The sequence below is a fragment of the Piliocolobus tephrosceles genome, chromosome 21, assembly GCF_002776525.5.
Source record: "Piliocolobus tephrosceles isolate RC106 chromosome 21, ASM277652v3, whole genome shotgun sequence".
NCBI classification, from domain to species: Eukaryota; Metazoa; Chordata; class Mammalia; order Primates; family Cercopithecidae; genus Piliocolobus; species Piliocolobus tephrosceles.
The window spans coordinates 1,172,243-1,191,568 of NC_045454.1; the positions used below are offsets into that span (position 1 = coordinate 1,172,243).

The 19,326-nt window shown below is 49.3% G+C and overlaps 1 protein-coding gene across 18 annotated transcripts; it reads left to right on the forward strand.

Annotated features, from left to right (window-relative positions):
- Positions 1-3,290: 3,290 nt before the first annotated feature.
- On the forward strand, positions 3,291-18,965 carry LOC111530236 (leukocyte-associated immunoglobulin-like receptor 1). 18 transcript variants are annotated; one of them, XM_026457617.1, is made up of 12 exons: positions 3,389-3,669; positions 4,389-4,502; positions 6,338-6,509; positions 7,257-7,292; positions 10,966-11,259; positions 12,109-12,159; positions 15,223-15,261; positions 15,910-16,038; positions 16,132-16,174; positions 16,263-16,300; positions 16,519-16,571; positions 17,105-18,965. In XM_026457617.1, exons 1-12 carry the CDS (start codon positions 3,598-3,600, stop codon positions 17,249-17,251), a joined length of 1,188 nt encoding a protein of 395 aa, XP_026313402.1. In that variant the 5' UTR covers positions 3,389-3,597; the 3' UTR covers positions 17,252-18,965. The 18 variants fall into 18 exon arrangements, with proteins under 18 accessions (XP_026313414.1, XP_026313409.1, XP_023053131.1 ...); XM_026457624.1 differs by having other exon boundaries at positions 3,388-4,733; positions 6,308-6,509; XM_023197363.2 differs by having other exon boundaries at positions 3,388-4,733.
- Positions 18,966-19,326: the final 361 nt, after the last annotated feature.

Below are 19,326 nucleotides of genomic sequence, written 5' to 3' on the forward strand. Positions count from 1 at the left end.
GCCTCCCAGGCTCACGCCATTCTCCTGCCTCAGCCTCCCGAGTAGCTGGGACTACAGGCGCCCACCACCTCGCCCGGCTCATTTTTTGTGTTTTTAGTAGAGACGGGGTTTCACCGTGTTTGCCAGGAGGGTCTCGATCTCCTGACCTTGTGATCCGCCTGCCTCAACCTCCCAAAGTGCTGGGATTACAGGCTTGAGCCACCACGCCCGGCCGGCCTTTTAAGACTTACTTATTATGGTGGTGAGTGTCACCCTGACTCTTATCTCACAATAGTAGCTAAATAATTTGTGATTTGCTTTTTGATCCTGTCCCTATCATCATTAGACTCAGAGCTCTGTCAATGGCAGGGGCTGGATATGTTATGTTTTGTTCACTCCTGAATCTCAAACATCAAGCAGATAATAAGCAATTGATAAATATTTGTTGTTGGGCTTCTGAAGAAAGAATAGTCACACATTGATGTTTAGAAAAGTTTATAAGGGAAGTAGCCAAGTGCGGTGGCCCATGCCTGTCATCCCAGCACTTTGGGAGGTCGAGGCGGGCGGATCACCTGAGGCCAGGAATTCAAGACTAGCCTGGCCGACGTGGGGAAACCCTGTCTCTACTAAAAATACAAAAATTAGCTGGGTGTGGTGGCACGTGCCTGTAATCCCAGCTACTCGGGAGGCTGATGCAGAAGAATCGTTTGAACCCAGGAGGTGGAAGGTTGCAGTCAGCTGAAATTGTGCCACTGCACTCTAGCCTGGGTGATAAGAGTGAGACTCTGTCTCAAAAAAAAAAAGAAGAGAGAAGTTTCTAGGGCAAGTGGCTTGTCCGAGGTCACCGAGGCTGTGGGACAGGACGTCACAGGAGAAGCTCACTCTGGCTGACTTCCCAGCTGGTGTTCTGCACCTCTCTCAGTATCTTAGGAACCAAGTTACCACGACACACCTATTAGAGTGGCCAAATTCTCGAACGCAGACGATACCACATACTGACATAGTGGAGAGGAGGTGGAGCAACAGGAACTCTCATTCATTGCTGGTGGGATTGCAAAATGGTCCAGCCACTTTGGGAGACAGTGTGGCAATTTCTTCTAAAACTAAATGTAGCCTGACCATGTAATCCAGCAATTACATTCCTTGGTATTTACCCAAGGGAACTGAAAATGTATGGTCACATAAAACATATATATGGATCTTTACGGTAGCTTTATTCATAAGTGCCCAAACTTGGAAGCAACCGAGATGCCCTGCAGTAAGTGAGTGGATTAACTATGTGTCCAGACAATGGAATATTATCCCGTGCTAAGAAGATATGAGCTCTCAAGTCATGAAAAGACGTGGAGAGCTAAGTGTATATCATTACATGAAATAAGTCAGCCCAAATAGGTAATTCACTGTCTGATTCCAACTCTGTGACATTCTGGAGAAGGCAAAACAATAGAAAGAGTGAAAAGTTCATTGGTTGCCAGAATAAAAGGCTTGGACAAGAAGAAATAATCCCAGCTGGGCGCGGTGGCTCATGCCTGTAATCCCAGCATTTTGGGAGGCCGAGGTGGGTGGATCACGAGGTCAGGAGATTGAGACCATCCTGGCTAATGTGGTGAAACCCCGTCTCTACTAACAATACAAAAAACTTAGCCGGGCGAGGTGGCAGGTGCCTGTAGTCCCAGCCACTCGGGAGGCTGAGGCAGGAGAATGGCGTGAACCCGGGAGGTGGAGCTTGCAGTGAACCGAGATCGCACCATTGCACTCCAGCTTGGGCAACAGAGTGAGATTTCGTCTCAAAAAAAAAAAAAAAAAAAAAAAAAAGAAGAGGAAATAATACCAGTGGAAATGGAGAAATGCAGGAACAAATGAAGAGCAACAGAAGAAGCTAAATATTTGGGTAAAGATAGGAATTTTCGATGATGATTTCATCATGAATGAATTAAGGAAACATTGATGCATGCTCATTCTACATTTGATGACATTGCAAACATTGTTTTGAAAACTATACTTTGCACTAAAATTAAAATTGAGTGCCTGTAATCCCAGCACTTTGGGAGGTCAAGGCAGGTGAATCACCTGAGGTCAGGAGTTCGAGACCAGCCTGGCCAACATGGCAAAACCCCGTCTCTGCTAGAAATACAAAAATTAGCCGGGTGTGGTGGGGGGTGCCTGTAATCCCAGCTACTCCGGAGGCTGAAGCAGGAGAATCACTTGAACACTGGAGGCGGAGGTTGCAGTGAGCCAAGATGGTGCTACTGCCTTCTAGCCTGGGCGACAGAGTAAGAGTCTGTTTCCACAACAGCAGCAACAAGAACAAAATGACAGCATGGCTCAAGTGTGTTGGCTCACACCTGTAATCCTAGTACTTTGGGAGGACGAGGTGGGTAAGCTTGAACTCAGGAGTTCGAGACCAGCCTGGGCAACAAGACAAAACCCCATCTCTATCAAACAAAATAAGACAAATCAAAAATCTGTGGAGTGTGGTGGCACGTGCTTGTGGTCCCAGCTACTCAGGAGGCTGAGGTGGGAGGATCTCTGGAGCCCAGGAAGTGGAGGCTGCAGTGAGCTGAGATAGTGCTACTGCACTCCAGCCTGGGTGATGGAGTGAGACCTTGTCTCAAATAAATGAATAAATGAATAAACAAATAAATAAATAAATTTTAAAGATGACAGCCTACATATATATACACACATATGCCAAATAGATACATCGATGAGAGAACACTATATATACAAAAGTGTAAGGGAAATTTGAACATAAGACTTCAGATGCTGATTACAGTAGCTGAGGTAGGAGGAGGAAACAGGGTGGAGTATGTGCTATAGAAATAGTCATGCTTTATCAATTTTCTGATTTTCCTGGAGCATGTTGACTTCACGTTGACGTTTTTTACGTGTTCTGTAAAAAAATTTTTTCTTTAAATTGGCCCTTGGAAATTTACCAGCGGTGTGCTGGTAAAGGCTTGACCATCAGCTCTCTGAAAAAACAAAGCAAAAGGAAAATCAGAAAACAACCCTGATGTGTAGCATTTGCCGATTTCTCTGGTGTAAATACTCACACCACGGCTTTGATGTGAGTTTTACATTTGGTAAAACCAAATTGCGCCTACTTTGAATAGAAGGATTGGGACGGAGATATGGTTCCTGTCAGGATTAATTAGGGAGCAAGGCTTGCCTCATATTACCTTGGCTCTCATGCAAGAAAAAAAAAAGTAAAATTTGTGAATTTGTGTTGCTTCCTCAGCACCATCCTGGCTAAAATCAGAGGCGTGTACAGGGCAGGGAGAAGCTGTTTATTTCCGTGCCTGCAGTTGGACCTTGTTAAAGATTAGAGCTGTGATGCTAGCCCCTGGCTGACCACATCCTGTGCATTTTCCAGTTTTGCTCAGTTCCTGACTCTGGTATAGCAGAAGCATTTTCACATCTATGACACCCGCTGTGTCTTGGTAAACCCCGGAAGGGAAGAGAGGACAAGGTTAAAATACTGTTCTGAGGACCTGGTCTCTCCACAGCGCAGGCTGGAGGTGGGAGCCTGTGGAAAGCCAGGTTCATCCACCGTCGGAACCCAGGCCAGGCCGCCAAGGCTAATATTCAGGGCAAAGCCAGGGGCAGGGTGGGCATCCTATGGAGACGACCATCGTCTTGAGGTCTTCCTCCCAGGGCTCCATCCGGGCCAGAAGATGGCGAGAGACATCGGTGAGTCCTTGTGAGTCCTTGCCACCACCTCACCCTCAGGTCGCTTTTTTGGCGGAACAAGAAGGCTTCTCCCAGGCAGGAAGGGTGGGGCACAGAGATGTGAGCCAATGTGGATGACCTGGGGAGGGCTTTGCAGTTGAACCTCCTGAAAACGGCAAAGAAGTGCAGACCTCCAGGCAGTCTAGACTCAGATTCTCTAGACACTTCCCTTTGGCTGAGCCAAGCCAGGGTTGCTCAGGAACTGGGGTCCTTGAGATTGGATTCGACTGGAAGGAAAGACACAGGATTGCAATGTGCCGAACTCTGTGAGGACCAGGGTTTAGCTTGAGTTCCCCAGTCTGTCCACGAGGTCCCAGCTTGAGATCGTTACAGTCACTGCGTCTCGGGAGGAGGACTAGTCTGCAATGTAATGATTATGATGGAATGTTTCAATGTTTTTGAAATGTTTGGACTATTCTGATGCAAAAACTTTCTTTTCTTTTCTTTCTTTCTTTTTTTTTTGAAACCCTCTGTTATTAAGAGATAAATATGATTCCCAGGAGCATTGTTCTATTCTGCTTTAAGTATTATTGGTCATATCTGGTCATATGCCCTGCTCTGAATCAAACCCTGAAAATGGGACTGCTAAAATCGCCTTAATCTGAACGCCATTTCCCTCCCACTTGCTCCCTGGGCTTGGAGCATAGCCTCTCAAACAGAACTGGCTTTTGGTTGTTAAGGAAGAAGTGAGTAATGGCTGCGGTGCAGACCTTCATCAATGTCTGCGACAGTTACATCTGGAGACACGCTCCCCAGTGTCCTCAGAAGCAGCAGAGATGAGAATCCGTGATAAGGTGGGCTGCTGTCCCCCTCAGCTCCATGATGCTGAAATGCACTGCTTGTCCTGGTCCTGCTCCTCATTCCAGCACCCAGCTGGGTGCCCATCTGGCCCCACACCTTAATGCCAGGTTCTAAGCACCATCTCCTGACCATTCAACCCCTTCAGGATTTTGCATGTGCTGTTGGACCACCTCACCCCCACCTGGAGCCAAATGACACTGTGGGATAAGGGGAAGAGAACTCATGTTAGTAGAGTGTGTGTGTGTGTGTGTGTGTGTATTATACATAATATATATAATAACAATTAAAAATTTTAAAGGGGCCGGGCGCAGTGGCTCACGCCTGTAATCCCAGCACTTTGGGAGGCTGAGATGGGTGGATCACATGAGGTCTGGAGTTGGAGACCAGCCTGGCTAACATGGTGAAATCCCATCTCTACTAAAATACAAAACTTAGCCAGGTGTGGTGGCAGGTGCCTGTAATCCCAGCTACTCGAGAGGCCGAGGCAAGAGAATTGCTTGAGCCTGGGAGGCGGAGGTTGCAGTGAGCTAAGATCACACCACTGCACTCCAGTCTGGGCAACAGAGCGAGACTCCATCTCCACATACACACACACACACACACACACATACAAATTGTTAATTGTATATATATAATTATAATAGTTTATATATTAACAATTATATATGAACTTGTATATATATAATTAATAATTATAATAGTTTATATATTGACAATTACATATAAAACTATTATAATTTTCTATATTATTATATATAAACAATTATATATGTAATGACTATATATAAAATGATAAACAATTTTAACTAATAATATTATATTAATTATATTATGATTATATGTAATCATTATCATTATTTATATATAATATTTATTATTATATATCATTGTTTGAATATTTAACATGAGCTCTGTCCTCTTAACAAATTTCAAGTGAACAAGACATTATTGTCGACCATAGGTCTTATGTCGGACAGCAGATCTCCAGGTCCTGTTTGTTAATAACTCCCCATTTTCCCCCTCCTCCCAGCCCCCGTAACCACCATTGACTGCTATGATGTGACTCTGGTGACTTTGCAGATCTCCTGTAAGTGGCATCATGCAGTACTTGATCTCTGCATCTGCATCGCTTGGTGTGATGTCCTCAGAGTTCGTCTGTGTTGTCACCCATGGCAGAATTTTCTTCCTTGTTAAGGCTGAGTAGTGCGTGTACCACATTTTCTACCTCCATTCATCCGTCAATGGACATTTAGATGATTTTCACATCTTAGCTATTGTGAATAGTGCGGCAGTGATCGGGGGAGTTCAGACGGTTCTTTGCGTACTGAATTTGTTTCTTTGAAATGTAGACCCAGAAGTGGGATTGATTACTGAACCATAGAGTAGCTCTACTTTTAGTTTTTTGAGGAACCTCCTCACTGTTCTCTAGAGTAAGTGCACAATGTTTCAACCTCCCAAAGTTCTGGGATTACAGGCGTGAGCCACCGTGCTCGGCGCATTGTAGGATTTTTCTGAACGCATTACATACCTTGCTGGGATTTTAGCGGAGATCACAATATTAAAATCTTGGGGAAGGATTTCTATGACTCTCGTTTTAAATACGAGGAAATGTTGACTTTTAGTTTTGTAACGTCTTGCCTAAGAGCGGTGGTCGTTAACGTGTGGAGCTGGGATGACGTCCAAGTCAGTTGGTTGCCCAACCTTTACTCTGCCTTGTCCCATAGATTTAGAAAGAGGTTGACACATCAGGTCACTAGTTTAGAGTCATCCGATCATGCGGGTAAGCAACGTTTTTCAGAAGCCAAGGCCCTCCCTCTCCTTTCACTAGTGGGAAGGGCAGAAGGAACAGGACAGAAAACTCTCCCTCTTGTGTGAGGCAGTTGCTGTGGAAACTCCACAGGCAGGAGGCCCCTGGACAGCGCATCCTGTCTGCTTGTGTCTGCTGCAGAGTTCTGGGACCAGGGCCATGTCTCCCCACCCCACCGCCCTCCTGGGCCTAGGTGAGTCCTGGAGGCAGCGGGGAGGCTGGAAAGGGGGTTGGGAGGTCTGGAAAGTTCCCTGCTCAAGCCTGACTCCAGTGCAGAAGATTCTGGGGAGGAAAGTGTCCTCCTCCCCCAAGACTGCCCTGCTGCTCTCCCCGGGGCCTAAGTCTGACCAGAGAAGACCTTGTCCTCAAAACATGGGCCTGGGTGTGGGGATGAGGTCAGCTTTAAGAAGGGCTGGGGGGCCAGGCGCGGTACTCACGCCTATAATCCTAGCACTTTGGGAGGCTGAGGAGGGTGGATCATAAGGTCAGGAGTTTGAGACCAGCCTGGCCAATGTGGTGAAACCCCATCTCTACTAATACAAAAATTAGCCGGGCATGGTGGCAGGCGCCTGTAATCCCAGCTACTCGGGAGGCTGAGGCAGGAGAATTGCTTGAACCCAGGAGGTGGAGGTTGTAGTGAGCTGAGATCGTGCCACTGCACTCTAAGCCTGGGTGACAAGAAGAAAACTCCGTCTCCAACAACACCACCAAAAAGAAGGGCTGGGGGAGCAGGAGCCTTTTTGGAAGAGGAGACTTTGGGATTTATCTTGAAACCATTTTGCAGCAAGAAGGATTACACTGAGATAGTGATGTCGAGGAGGGTTGGTTTGGTCATGATGAAATGCTGAATGCCCCCCAGCTCCATCCAGCCCCCTTTTGATAGCAGCCCAGTAAGGAGACTGGGAGGTGGGCATTTTTCTCACTGGGGCTTCTCTTCTAGTGCTCTGCCTGGCCCAGACGATCCACATGCAGGAGGGTGAGTCTCACCTTCGTCCCGTCTTCCCCGTCCCCTCTGGCACCCCGAGGGCAGTTCTGGGTGGGAGTGATGTTGATGCTTAGAGGGCCTGGAGGGATCCCTTTAAGTACACCCTAGATTGCAAACTATTCCAAATGTAAAATGCATAACCCTCACCCCTTTCACTCCTTCATTCTCCACCTGTCATATTTTGCTTTTCTTATTTTCAAAAGTCTTATATTTTATTTTATTTTCATTTTTTTTGAGATAGAGTCTCGCTCCATCACCCAGACTAGGATGCAGTTTCACAATCTTGGCTCACTGCAACCTCTGCCTCCCAGTTTCAAGTGATTCTCCTGCCTCAGCCTCCTGAGTAGCTGGGATTACAGGTGCCCACCACCACCCCCAGCTAATTTTTTTTTTTTTTGTATTTTTAGAAGAGACGGGGTTTCACCATATTGGCCAGGCCGGTCTCGAACTCCTGACCTTATGATCTGCCCGCCTCAGCCTCCCACTGTGTTGGGATTACAGGCATGAGCCACTGCACCCAGCTAAAAATCTTATTTTTAATCGACAAGTAATTGTATACGTTTGTGGATTACCATGCGATGTTACAACGTATGTAAACATTGTGGAAAGATTAAATAAGGCTAAATAACATAACAATCACATTACATACGTATAGTGACGAGAACATTTAAAATCTACTTTTAACAATTTTGAAATATATCATAAGTTATTATTAACTATAGTCAGCCTGCTATGCAATAGATCTCAAAAGCTTACTCCTCCTGTTTAACTGAAACTTTGCACCATTTGATCTGTGTCTCTCCCAAGCCCCCCACCTCCAGCCTCTAATATCATCATTCTAATCTCTACCTCTGTGAAATCACCTTTTTTGTTTGTTTGTTTTGGGATGGAGTCTCACTCTGTCACCCAGGCTGGAGTGTAGTGGCACAATCTCGGCTCACTGCAATCTCCACCTCTTGAGTTCAAGCAGTTCTCCTGCCTCTGAACCAGCCTCCTGAGTAGCTGGGACTACAGATGCCTGCCACCACACCTGGCTAATTTTTGTGTATTTAGTAGGGATGGGGTTTCACCATGTTGTCCAGGCTGGTCTCGAACTCCTGATCTCAGGTGATCCACCCACCTCGGCCTCCCAAAGTGCTGGGATTACAGGTATGAGCCACCATGCCTGGCCAAGATGAACTTTTTTAGATTCCACATGTGGTATTTGTTTTTCTGTGCCCGGCTTATTTCACTTAGCATAATGTCCTCCGGTTCATACATGTTGTTGCAAATGATACAACGCCTTCCTTTTTTAGGGCTGAATAATATTCCACTGCATAGACACACCACATTTTCCTCATCCATTCATTTGGCAGTGGACACTCGAGTTACTTCCAGGTCTTGGCGGCTGTGAGTAGCTCTGCGGTCACCCTGGGAGTGCAGGCGTCACCTCCACACACCGATTTCTACAACGAGAATTCAAACCCAACATCACCAAGGCTGAGCCCGGCAGTTTTCCCCAGACCAGCCCACACTTCACTTGGCAGCTTCTTGGCAGGGAGCACGACAGTCACAAAGGACAGACTCTGAACATTCCATCTCTTCTCCATCCTCCTAGATGCACCATGTCACCCAGTCCTGGTGACTTCACTCTACATTTTTCTCATCTTTCCCTCTCTCTTTACTGACTTTTCCTGTGTCTCCCCCGGGTGACGGCACCTCTCCCCTCCGTGGCTCCCCGAGGCCGGCCTCAGCCTGTCCATGCCACTGCTGCCCACTCCCTTCCTGACCCCAGGGACGCTGTGATTTTCAAAAGCACATGACCATTGTACTTTCCACCGTTTTTAAATGTATTTAAAAAGTTTTGTTTAATATCTCATTGTAAGATGATTTTTTTTTCTCAGAGCCCTTCCCCTGTTTATCTTCAGATGGAATCAGACCCGTGTATCTGTCTTTGGTCTGGACATGCCCATTTTCCCAGCCACATCCTGTCCCTGAGGACTTTGCAGAGGAGGTCAGCTCCACCGCCCACCTTCCCCTAGATTCCTGCGCTTACCCACAGGAAACTTACTGCAGTTCGCAGCTGCAGATTTGGACAATTCTCCGAGCAGTATCTGTCCTCCCTTCTAGATGTCCACCTCCAAAGGGCAGACACCCTGTGTATGTTTCTCACATTTGTGGAATTAGCGGCCCATGAAAAGCGTCTTTGAACGGATTGATAAGTAACTGAGATATGGTTAAAAGAAAGAAAAATGGGCCGGGCGCGGTGGCTCAAGCCTGTAATCCCAGCACTTTGGGAGGCCGAGACGGGCGGATCACGAGGTCAGGAGTTCGAGACCATCCTGGCTAACACGGTGAAACCCCGTCTCTACTAAAAATACAAAAAACTAGCCGGGCGAGGTGGCGGGCGCCTGTAGTCCCAGCTACTCGGGAGGCTGAGGCAGGAGAATGGCGTAAACCTGGGAGGCGGAGCTTGCAGTGAGCTGAGATCCGGCCACTGCACTCCAGCCCGGGAGACAGAGCCAGACTCCGTCTCAAAAAAAAAAAAAGAAAGAAAAATGAACAAATGGGTGGGTTTGGGGAGATGCAGGTCAAAGGATAGAAAATTCCGTCTAGACAGGGAGAGTAAGTTCAGGACTGTGCAACATAACGACTAGAGTTAATCACAATGTATCATATGCTTGACAATCGCTAAGAGGCAGATTTTAAATATTCTCACCACAAAAATTAACTATGCAAAGTAAGGTTATATGAATTAGCTTGATTCAGCGAGTCCACAGTGTATACCTGTACCAACACATCGTGTTGTACACCTTCAACATATGCAGTTTTAATCTGTCAGTAACAAAGAAGGAGTGAAGACGGGATGAGCGAATTGAAGCCCTGCCAGCTCTTTGCCCTGCTCAGGGATTTTGCTAATTTTGACACAACCTTCCTGTTTCAGGGCATCAGTCCCGCCCTTCCTCCTCCACCCCAAGCCCAGTTGAGATAAACAGGGTTTTTCAGGAGCTTTAATAACAAGGAAATGCAAATTTGGCTGAGGAGAAAGGAGAAACTATAGAGGAAAACCCAGAGTGGTGTCTCCACAGAGACCTGCATTAGCAATGGGGACCTGCCACGGGCTGGGCATCTGCTGTGAGCAGATCAGGGCTGGGTCGGGGCTGGGGGCTTCACCCTCACCCCATCGGACCCTCACAGGAGCCTGGCAACCCCCGTCCCACACTCAGTCCCACCCGGGGACCGGCCAGTGCCCTTCAGGCCCCAGCACGAGCCATCTCCAGAGCCCTCGCTTCCCTGTCCCTCGTCCTTCACAAATGACCCTGTCATCCCCGTCCTGTGCCTCCCTCCCGCCCTCTGTCCCTCTGGAAAGTGGCCCTGGGCTCTCAGCAGACATGAGGGGCCCCAGGCTGCTCCGACACTTCCCACGTGACCCTGAGCAAGGCCCAAGATGTGAGCAAGTCTCGGGGTCCTTATTGTCACCTGGGAAAATAACTCTGCAGCGATGAGAATTCCCGCGCACGTAGAAGGTGCAGGAGGCGTGGCAATGTTCTAAGGCTGGGCTGTAGTCCTGGCTGCACAACTCTACAAAATTGCTAAAATCCCTGAAGTGTGATACTAAAATGACGTGTGTGGCATGGTGACTTCCTATGGTGGACGCTGAGGTCCTTCTCTGCTTCCCTCCTAGGGCCCCTGCCCAGACCCTCCATCTCGGCTGAGCCAGGCCCCGAAATCCCCCTGGGGAGGCCTGTGACCCTCCAGTGCCGGGGCCCGGTTGGCGTTTACGCCTTCCGCCTGGAGAGGGAGGATAGATCTGAGTACAAAGATAATTATAATGTATTTCGACTTGGTCCATTTGAGTCCGAGGCCAGATTCCGCATCGACTCAGTACGTGAAGCCAATGCCGGGCTTTATCGCTGCATCTATTATAAGACGCCCCGATGGTCTGAGCACAGCGACTACCTGGACCTGGTGGTGAAAGGTGAGGACGTCACCTGGGCCCTGCCCCAGTCTCAGCTCGGCCCTCAAGCTTGTCCCCAGGTCCCTGGACCCTGTCCCAGCTGCTGCCCTCTCTCTGTGGCCACCCTTGCCCTCCTCCTGACCCCCAAGCCCTCCTCTCCCCCCTCCCTCTGCACACACCTCCCCTCTGCCCTCGCACCTGCTTAGGTCCCTGGAGCCCTGGTCTCCTCTGGACGCCACGGATGGCCTGGACACTCAGCCCCAGCATCCGATGGGCTCAGAGCTGGCGCTGCTTGGCTGGGTGCGGAGCGGGTTCCCAGAGATTAGGGGGCGAACCCCTGCAAGGGGATGAGTGTCTTTTCACACGGGATGGATGGTCTCACTTGTTATTCCTTTCCACTGAGGCAGAACCTGCCCCAGGCAATGTGCTCCTCCTGGTGTGGTTCATCTCCCATTGGGCAGAGCACAGGGCCCAGGGATGGCCCCTGGTCAGGACTGGACAGTGCTTTGGGAAAACCTTTGGTACATGACCACACGCACCCCTATGTGTGTTCAGCCCGAGATGTCCTGGAGTCAAAGTCCACCGGAGAGGCTCCAACCCACCTTCATGTCCCCCCAGGACCTCAAAGGTCCCCTGAGGTCAAGCAGAGCTTGTGGTGGGAGGAGCAGAGGGAGTGAGCAGCCCCAGGGAGAAGGGGGCAAGCAGCGGGGCTCTCCCCAGCCTCCTGTCCCCTGCCCCGTTTTCTCAGGAGTCTCGGGACGTCGTCTGGGATTGTGTGACGGCCATGTGGCCTTTGGACGGGGGCTCAGGGTGGAGGAGGGCAGGTTGGTTGGGACGGGTTCGAAATCCTTCTCCTGCCCCTGTTCACAGAAACCTCTGGAGACACGGACTCCCCCGTCACAGAGCCCGGCTCCTCAGCTGGTCAGTAGCAGGGTCCTCAGCCGGAAGGGATTACAGGGGGATCTGTGCTGGGGATGCATCTCCGGGTCCAGCCCTCTGCCCTGGACTTGGAGTCAAGGACTAGGGAGGCCACGGGAAGGGACTGACACCCGCCCAGCTGTGGGAGGTGGCTAATGCTCATAGAGACCAGAGCAACAATGGTACTGTAATTGCAATCTCGTTCCATGCCAGGAACTGTGGAAAGCACTTAATGCAAACACCACTCTCCGGGAGGTACTAGTCTGATTCTCTAACTCCTCCTCCTCTCTAATATGCAAAACATAAATTAAAGTTTCTTGCTTAAAGTCACAAGACTATGAAGGGGCAGGGGCAGGGGCAGGGGCCACCCACCCGGGCAGCCCCACCCCAGACTTTTGGGTTCTCCCGAGCCCCACGCTGCCCCCTTGTGGGCATGGCCTCACCATTCACCCCGCTCTGCACCTGATGGAGGGACTTAGAACTCACCTTCCAACCTGGGACACCCAGAGAGGGACGGCGATGCTCCTATTGGCTCTGTGATCTCCAGGGGAGGCCTGAACAGTGGAGTAAGGTCCCGTAAGAGGAGGAGGGTGCCACAGGGAGGGGACGTAGCCTGTGAACGGTGACCAGGATGAAGCCATGAGGCTTCCCTTCCATCTGGCTCTGCCTTGGACTCTGTGATAGGAGAGAAGCGGCCCCTGGCTCTGGCCCTGGACTCTGTGTGATTGAAGTGAAGTTGCCCCAAGTCCCTGGGTCTCAAGTTGTCCATCTCCCCCTGTGATCTGTGACCAGAACCTCCCAGGGGAGGACACGGGGTCATAAGCCATCCGCAGACCCTTCTCCACCTGTGTTCTCATCACCAGAGTGGTCGTCCTTGGTCACCCAGTGATGGCCTGTGAGGCTCGGGCTGTGAGCTCAGGCAGGTGGCACCAGGGGCTGAAGCCACATGGGGAGGTGGGAGGAGCGATGCTGTGCTCCATCCGGACCCCCTCAGAGGCTCCTGGGCTGCCGGGGCACAGCAGGACGTGCTCCTGAGTCCAGCTGACCTGGTTCAAGTCCAGTGTCTGGTTTTTATCAGCCTTCTGTCTGCGGGAATATCTACCCTCTCTTTCTCTCCCTTGCTCCCTCTCCTTCCCTCTCTCCTCTCTCATCTTTCATGCAGTGACATATAAAGCTTACGAGGACAGACCCTCCTGCAGCTAGATTGCTGGGTTCATAGTTTAAATCCCGGTGGTTCTGCCACCCCCCGGCTCTATGTCTGATGATGACTCACCCAAACCTCCTGTGTCCCAAATTCCTCATGTGAAACATAGGCAGTAACATAGCTGTCCCGGTAGAATCGTTTAGGGGAGACTTGAGTTCAGGTACCCACGGCGCTGACATCAGTGCTGATTAGAAAACCCCAAAGGAGGGGTGCTGCTATTAATACTGAGGAAGTATTTTGTCCTCACAGGGACTGTGACAGGCACTGAAGGCTCCGGATTTGATGCATCATGAATGAGGAGAAATGGCCTCCCGTCTTGTGAACTTCAATGGGGAGAAATAATTAGAATGGGCATTAGAAATGCACAGATGCCTATACATGCATATAGAAATAAAAAGATATGATTTCCAATGGAGAATTTCAGATCTATCATTTCAATTACATTAAATATGTTCACATCATATATTACATATATAAGGAACATAATTATATGATAAAATATGTGAATGTATCACCACATATCACTATAATGTATACTATATTATATGAAAGATATTATATTTACAATATATAGTGTAATAACTTTCGGGTGCTATAATTAATAAACATAGGTTCAAACATAAATATATATTATCTATTATTTATAGTTTATAATTATAATAGAAACATTTTATATTTAATTATATATTTATATGTAATAAACATTATACATTATACATTATAGTGAATATATGTAACATATATTATAAGTAATTATAAATCATACAATTAACATTAATACATTAAATTATAATGTATATGCCAAGATTGCATAATTAAAATATATATTTGCTATATTTTATATGTTTGCATAATACATGATACATATAACTATAAATAATATAAAAACTGTAATATTGCACATTTTAAATGGTGGCAGATGTTATGAAGACCAAGCCCAGGAAGTCATGGTGTAGAATAACGGGTAGTGTCCTGGATCTTGGGCCGTAGACGAGGCAAGAGGGAAGGACACTCCAAAATAGAATGTCTGCCTTTCTGGAAGGATATTGAAGATGCTGCCTCGGCAGCAGGGAAGGGGAAGGACCGCTGTTCCTGGAAGAGGGACTCGTGGCCTCGGACCCTGGGTTTGGGGGAGCCTGCAGAACCCCATTTTGTCACCTGTGAATTGGGTAGTGGCGTGCACTGTGCAGAGGCGGGCGAATGTTCGAGGAGATGACGGGCGGGCCCGCAATGTGCTGCGCAGGGAGCCTGGGCGGCGCTGCACACACTCGCCCGCTAGCTGCAGGGCTTCAGGAAACAGGAGCACATCGGGTCTTGGGTTCTTCCCACAGGAGGACGGGTTACATCCCCATCAGGGGGTTGCCGTGTGGAGAGATAAAATCAGACACGGGGATTCTTGCACTCTGGTGGGAACCTAGAAGGAGGTCAGGGAGGGAAGGTCTCCCTTCCTCTTGTTGTGTGTGGTTGGTCTCTGCCTAGTTCCGCAGAGGGCAGAGAGCAGCGATGTCTACCACAGCTTCACGCCCAGGAAACACGCTGTATCTGCACCGTCCAGTAGGGATGGCATCAGGCACGTGGCGTCTCTGAGCCCTCGAGATGCAGACAGTGCAGCTGGCTTCTCACACCATTCAACTTTGGATAAATTTAAATATCAATAGCTACATGTGACTCTCATACTGGACAGTAGATGTAGAAAGTTTCCGTCATCACAGAAGACTCTGCTGGACGGTGCTGGTCTAGAAAGAGCGGTCAGGGTCGTGGGGAGTGAAGAGAGTTCCCCACAGCGGATGTGGGAGGACTCAGAGCCTTCTCTGTCCAGCTCAGGACTCTAACTCCTCCTCCTTTTGATTCCTCCCTCACAGGACCCACACAGAGGCCGTTGGACGACAGTCACAATGATCGTGAGTGATGGGGGCCATGGAGCATGAGCCTGGCGTGTGCCTCTTGGGGAAGGAGAAAGAGGTCAGGCTTTGGGGTTGATCAGATTCCTGCTCTGATAATGGCCCCGGCTGTGTCCCTGTGCAGAGGACCCCAGCACTCAGGACCCCCATGGTGGAGGAAGGGGTTAACGATCCCTGTGCTGCAGGATGATGATGATGATGATGATGATGATGATGATGATGATGATGATTATTTTTGAGACAGACTCTCGCCCTGTCGCCCAGGTTGGAGTGTAGTGGCGTGATCTCAGCTCACTGCCTCCTCCACCTCCCGGGTTCAAGTGATTCTCCTGCCTCAGCCTCCCAAGTAGCTGGGATTACAGGTGTGTGCCACCACCCCTCGCTAATTTTTATATTTTTAGTAGAGGTGGGGCTTCACCATGTCGGCCAGGATGGTCTCAATCTCTTGACCTCGTGGTCCTCCCGCCTCGGCCACCCCAAGTGCTGGGATTACATGCAGGAGCCACCATGCCCCCCACTGCAGCACTCTTATTTACCTGAGAGATTTTATATATTAGTACATCTATGACAAGCACACATCATGTGTGTGGTATTCAGTAAGGGCTCAATAAATGCACACTGCTGACAACCTGTTTCTGTCTTTCTTAGATGTACCTACTTCCCAAGGCCTGAGTGCTGAGCATCTTTATATTCTCATCGGGGTCTCAGTGGTCTTCCTCTTTTGTCTCCTCCTTCTGGTCCTCTTTTTCCTCCATCACCAGAATCAGATACAGCAGGGTAGGTCTCAGGGTCAGGGTGGAGTGACCTGGGGAAGCTGTCAGGAGAGGCTAGGAAGAAGGTCTCCTTAATTCATACCCCGACTGTCCTCAGGGCCCCCCAGAAGCAAGGACGAGAAGCAGAAGCTACAGCAGAGGTGAGGCCCCTGGGAGTGACTCCTGGACCTCCACCCAGTCCTCTGCCCCCAGGCTGCCCCTGAGGTTCACTTTTATTTTTCCTCTCAGGCCTGACCTGGCTGTTGATGTTCTAGAGAGGACAGCAGGTAAAGGGGGAGGAGGAGGGACAGGCCTGGGATGGGGAAGTGGGAACTTCTTGCCAATCCAGATGCAATGTGGGGGGCGGGGATAAGAATCTTTGGGAACATTCTAGAAGGTCGTATTACAGATTGGGTGCAGGATGTCAACTGAAGCTGGGGGGTCTCAGGCAGATTTGCCTTGTGACATCCTTCCCAGAAAACTGGCCATGTATTTTCTCCCCCAGACAACGCCACAATCAATGGACTTCCTGAGAAGGACAGAGAGATGGACACCTCGGTGAGCCTTCCTACTAGTTATTCAAGTTCCCCACATTTAGCAGCTTAAAAACATCTCAGTTCCTTGGACTGGGAATTCAGGAGTGGTTCAGCTGGGCGGTTCCGGCTCGTGGTCTGTCCTGAGGTTGCTGTCGAGAGGTCGCCCAGGGCTGTGTGCATCTGAAGGCTCCCGTGGGCTGAGGATCCACGTCCAAGACGCTCACTCCCACGGCTGTGGGCAGGAAGCCTCTGTTCCTCTCACAGGGGCCTCTCCACACCGCGGTTCCCCCGGAGGGAGGGATCCAAGGATGGGTGGCGGGGAGGGGCGGAGGCGCGATGTCTTTTGCCTCAGCTTGGAAGTCAGGAGTCTTCCCTTCTGCCTTGTTCATTGTCACGTAGACCAACCCTAATACCCTGTGGGAGGGCTCTTCACACGGATGCGATTTCAGGAGAGGGTCCTCGGGGCCCATGGAGATGGCCGCCATGGCCCTCAGCCCCACAGCCCTCACCTCACCCTCCACCAGGCACCCCTCACCCTGGGTCTCTCTCTCCCAGGCCCCGGCGGCAGGGAGTTCCCAGGAGGTGACGTATGCTCAGCTGGACCACTGGGCCCTCACACGGAGGACGGCCCGGGCTGGGTCCCCACAGTCCACAGAGCCCATGGCCGAGTCCTGCACGTATGCAGCCATTGCCAGACACTGACCCCAGGCCCACCTGGCCTCTGCACCTGAGGATAGAAAGTCACTCTAGGAAAAGCCTGAAGCGGCCATTTGGAAGGCTTTCTCTTGGATTCATCATCGTCTGGAAAGCCAGCCAGGCAGCTGACCTGGAGACATGAGCTGGAGACGAGTTTTCTAACCAGCATCCAGAAGTTTCCTAAACCAGGTGGTTCTTTCGACAATTGACCAGCTCCTTGGATAGATTGTGTTGCCATTGATTCCAGAGACCCAGATACATACACCTGACTACTTCTAGAAACGAAGCTCTAATCAGCTAGCTGTTTCCAGAGACCCATCTACAATTGTCTGGCTGTCTCTAGAGCTCCAGCTACAGTTGTCTGGCTGTTTCTAGAGACATAGCTACAGTTGTGACTGTTTCTAGAGACCCAGCTGCAGTTGTCTGGCTGTTTCTAGAGACCCAGCTTTATTCACCTGACTGTTTTCAGAGACCCAGCTATAGTCACCTGGCTATTTTCAGAAACCCAGCTGCAGGTTGTCTCCAGAGACCCAGCTACAAACACCCAACTGGTCTGATGAGCAGTGATGCAGTCTCCCAGCTGGTCATAGGTGTCTGCTGTGAATCTCCAATGACCCCAGAGACTTTGTTGGAATGATCTGCTCTTCTGACCCCAAAGACCTTCCTAGAAGTGAAGAGCTAACCTTGAGACAGTGCTATACATTTACAGCTGAGAGCTAAGCCCGGTTCTCTAGGTCATACTTTACTCTGTGCATCAGTAAATAATTCTGAAGACATCACACCTGGCTGCCCGGTGGCTGGTCCTGGGTGCACAGGCCACTTGGGCCGAGTCTCTGCCTTCACAGTTGTTCAAAGCTGAATGAGGGAAACAGGACTTACAAAGGAGGCGTCAGCATTTTCATTTTAAAATTGAGTGGACCAAGATTGCATATATTCCGAGTGTACAATGGGATAATTTGATATACGTTTACGTTGCGCAAAGATCGCCATAATCAAATTAATGAGCACAGTCGGCACGACCCATGCGGTACCCAAGACCTCCTGAACAACTTGCTCATCACAGGACTCAGAGTTGGTGTCAGTGCTTTCAGATGGAGCCTGTGTTTCAGGGATGAATGAGGGAGGTGTCTGAGGGACGCGTGGGTGGGTGCAGACAGAGAGCTGACCTCACCTACCCGAAGCTTCACACACACGCACAAGCATGTGTACACTCACACGTGCACACAGCATGCCCACACGCTCACGTGTCCCGAGAGAGCCCCGAGTCCACTGCTGGATGAGGCATATCCATGTCTCCGCCCACTTGTGTGGTCTCATGTGATCTCCCAACTCAGATTAAAACAGGAAATTACTCTGTGAGTCACCAGAGGGGGAGAGAATCTCTGAGTTAATTTGTGTTTATCTTTAAAAACAAAACAAAATGTAACAAAACAAAATAAAACAGTGCCAAGCCTGAAGTGGCGGCTCAAACGGGCACGGCTCCTGGCACGGCCCTGCCTGGAAAGGACTGCACGGGTAAACAAATATCAGAACATCACATTCTGCCCTCTAAAACAGACTGTTATGATCTATCAATGAGCAGGAAGAATATCCAAAAATCCTGGAAAACCGGAACCAAAACAAAAACAGAAAAGGCACTTGCAGGCCTTTACAAGAAGAATAGTTAAAAAATTATCCATATATAATACATACATAAAATACACATTACATATAAAGTAAATATATATTTAATAAACAAATATAAATAAATAATATATATTATATATTTACATACAATATATAATACATATAGATATATATAATTTTTTTTTTGAGATGGAGTCTTGCTCTGTCACCCAGGCTGGAGGGCAGTGGTGCGATCTCGGCTCACTGCAACCTCCACCTCCAGGGTTCAAGCAATTCTCCTGCCTCAGCCTGCCGAGTAGCTGGGACTACAGGCGCCTGCCACCACGCCCAGCTAATTTTTGTGTTTTTAGTAGAGACGGGGTTTCATCATCTTGGCCAGGCTGGTCTGGAACTCCTGACCTCAGGTGATCTGCCCGCATTGGTCTCCCAAAGTGCTGGGGTTACAGGCGTGAGCC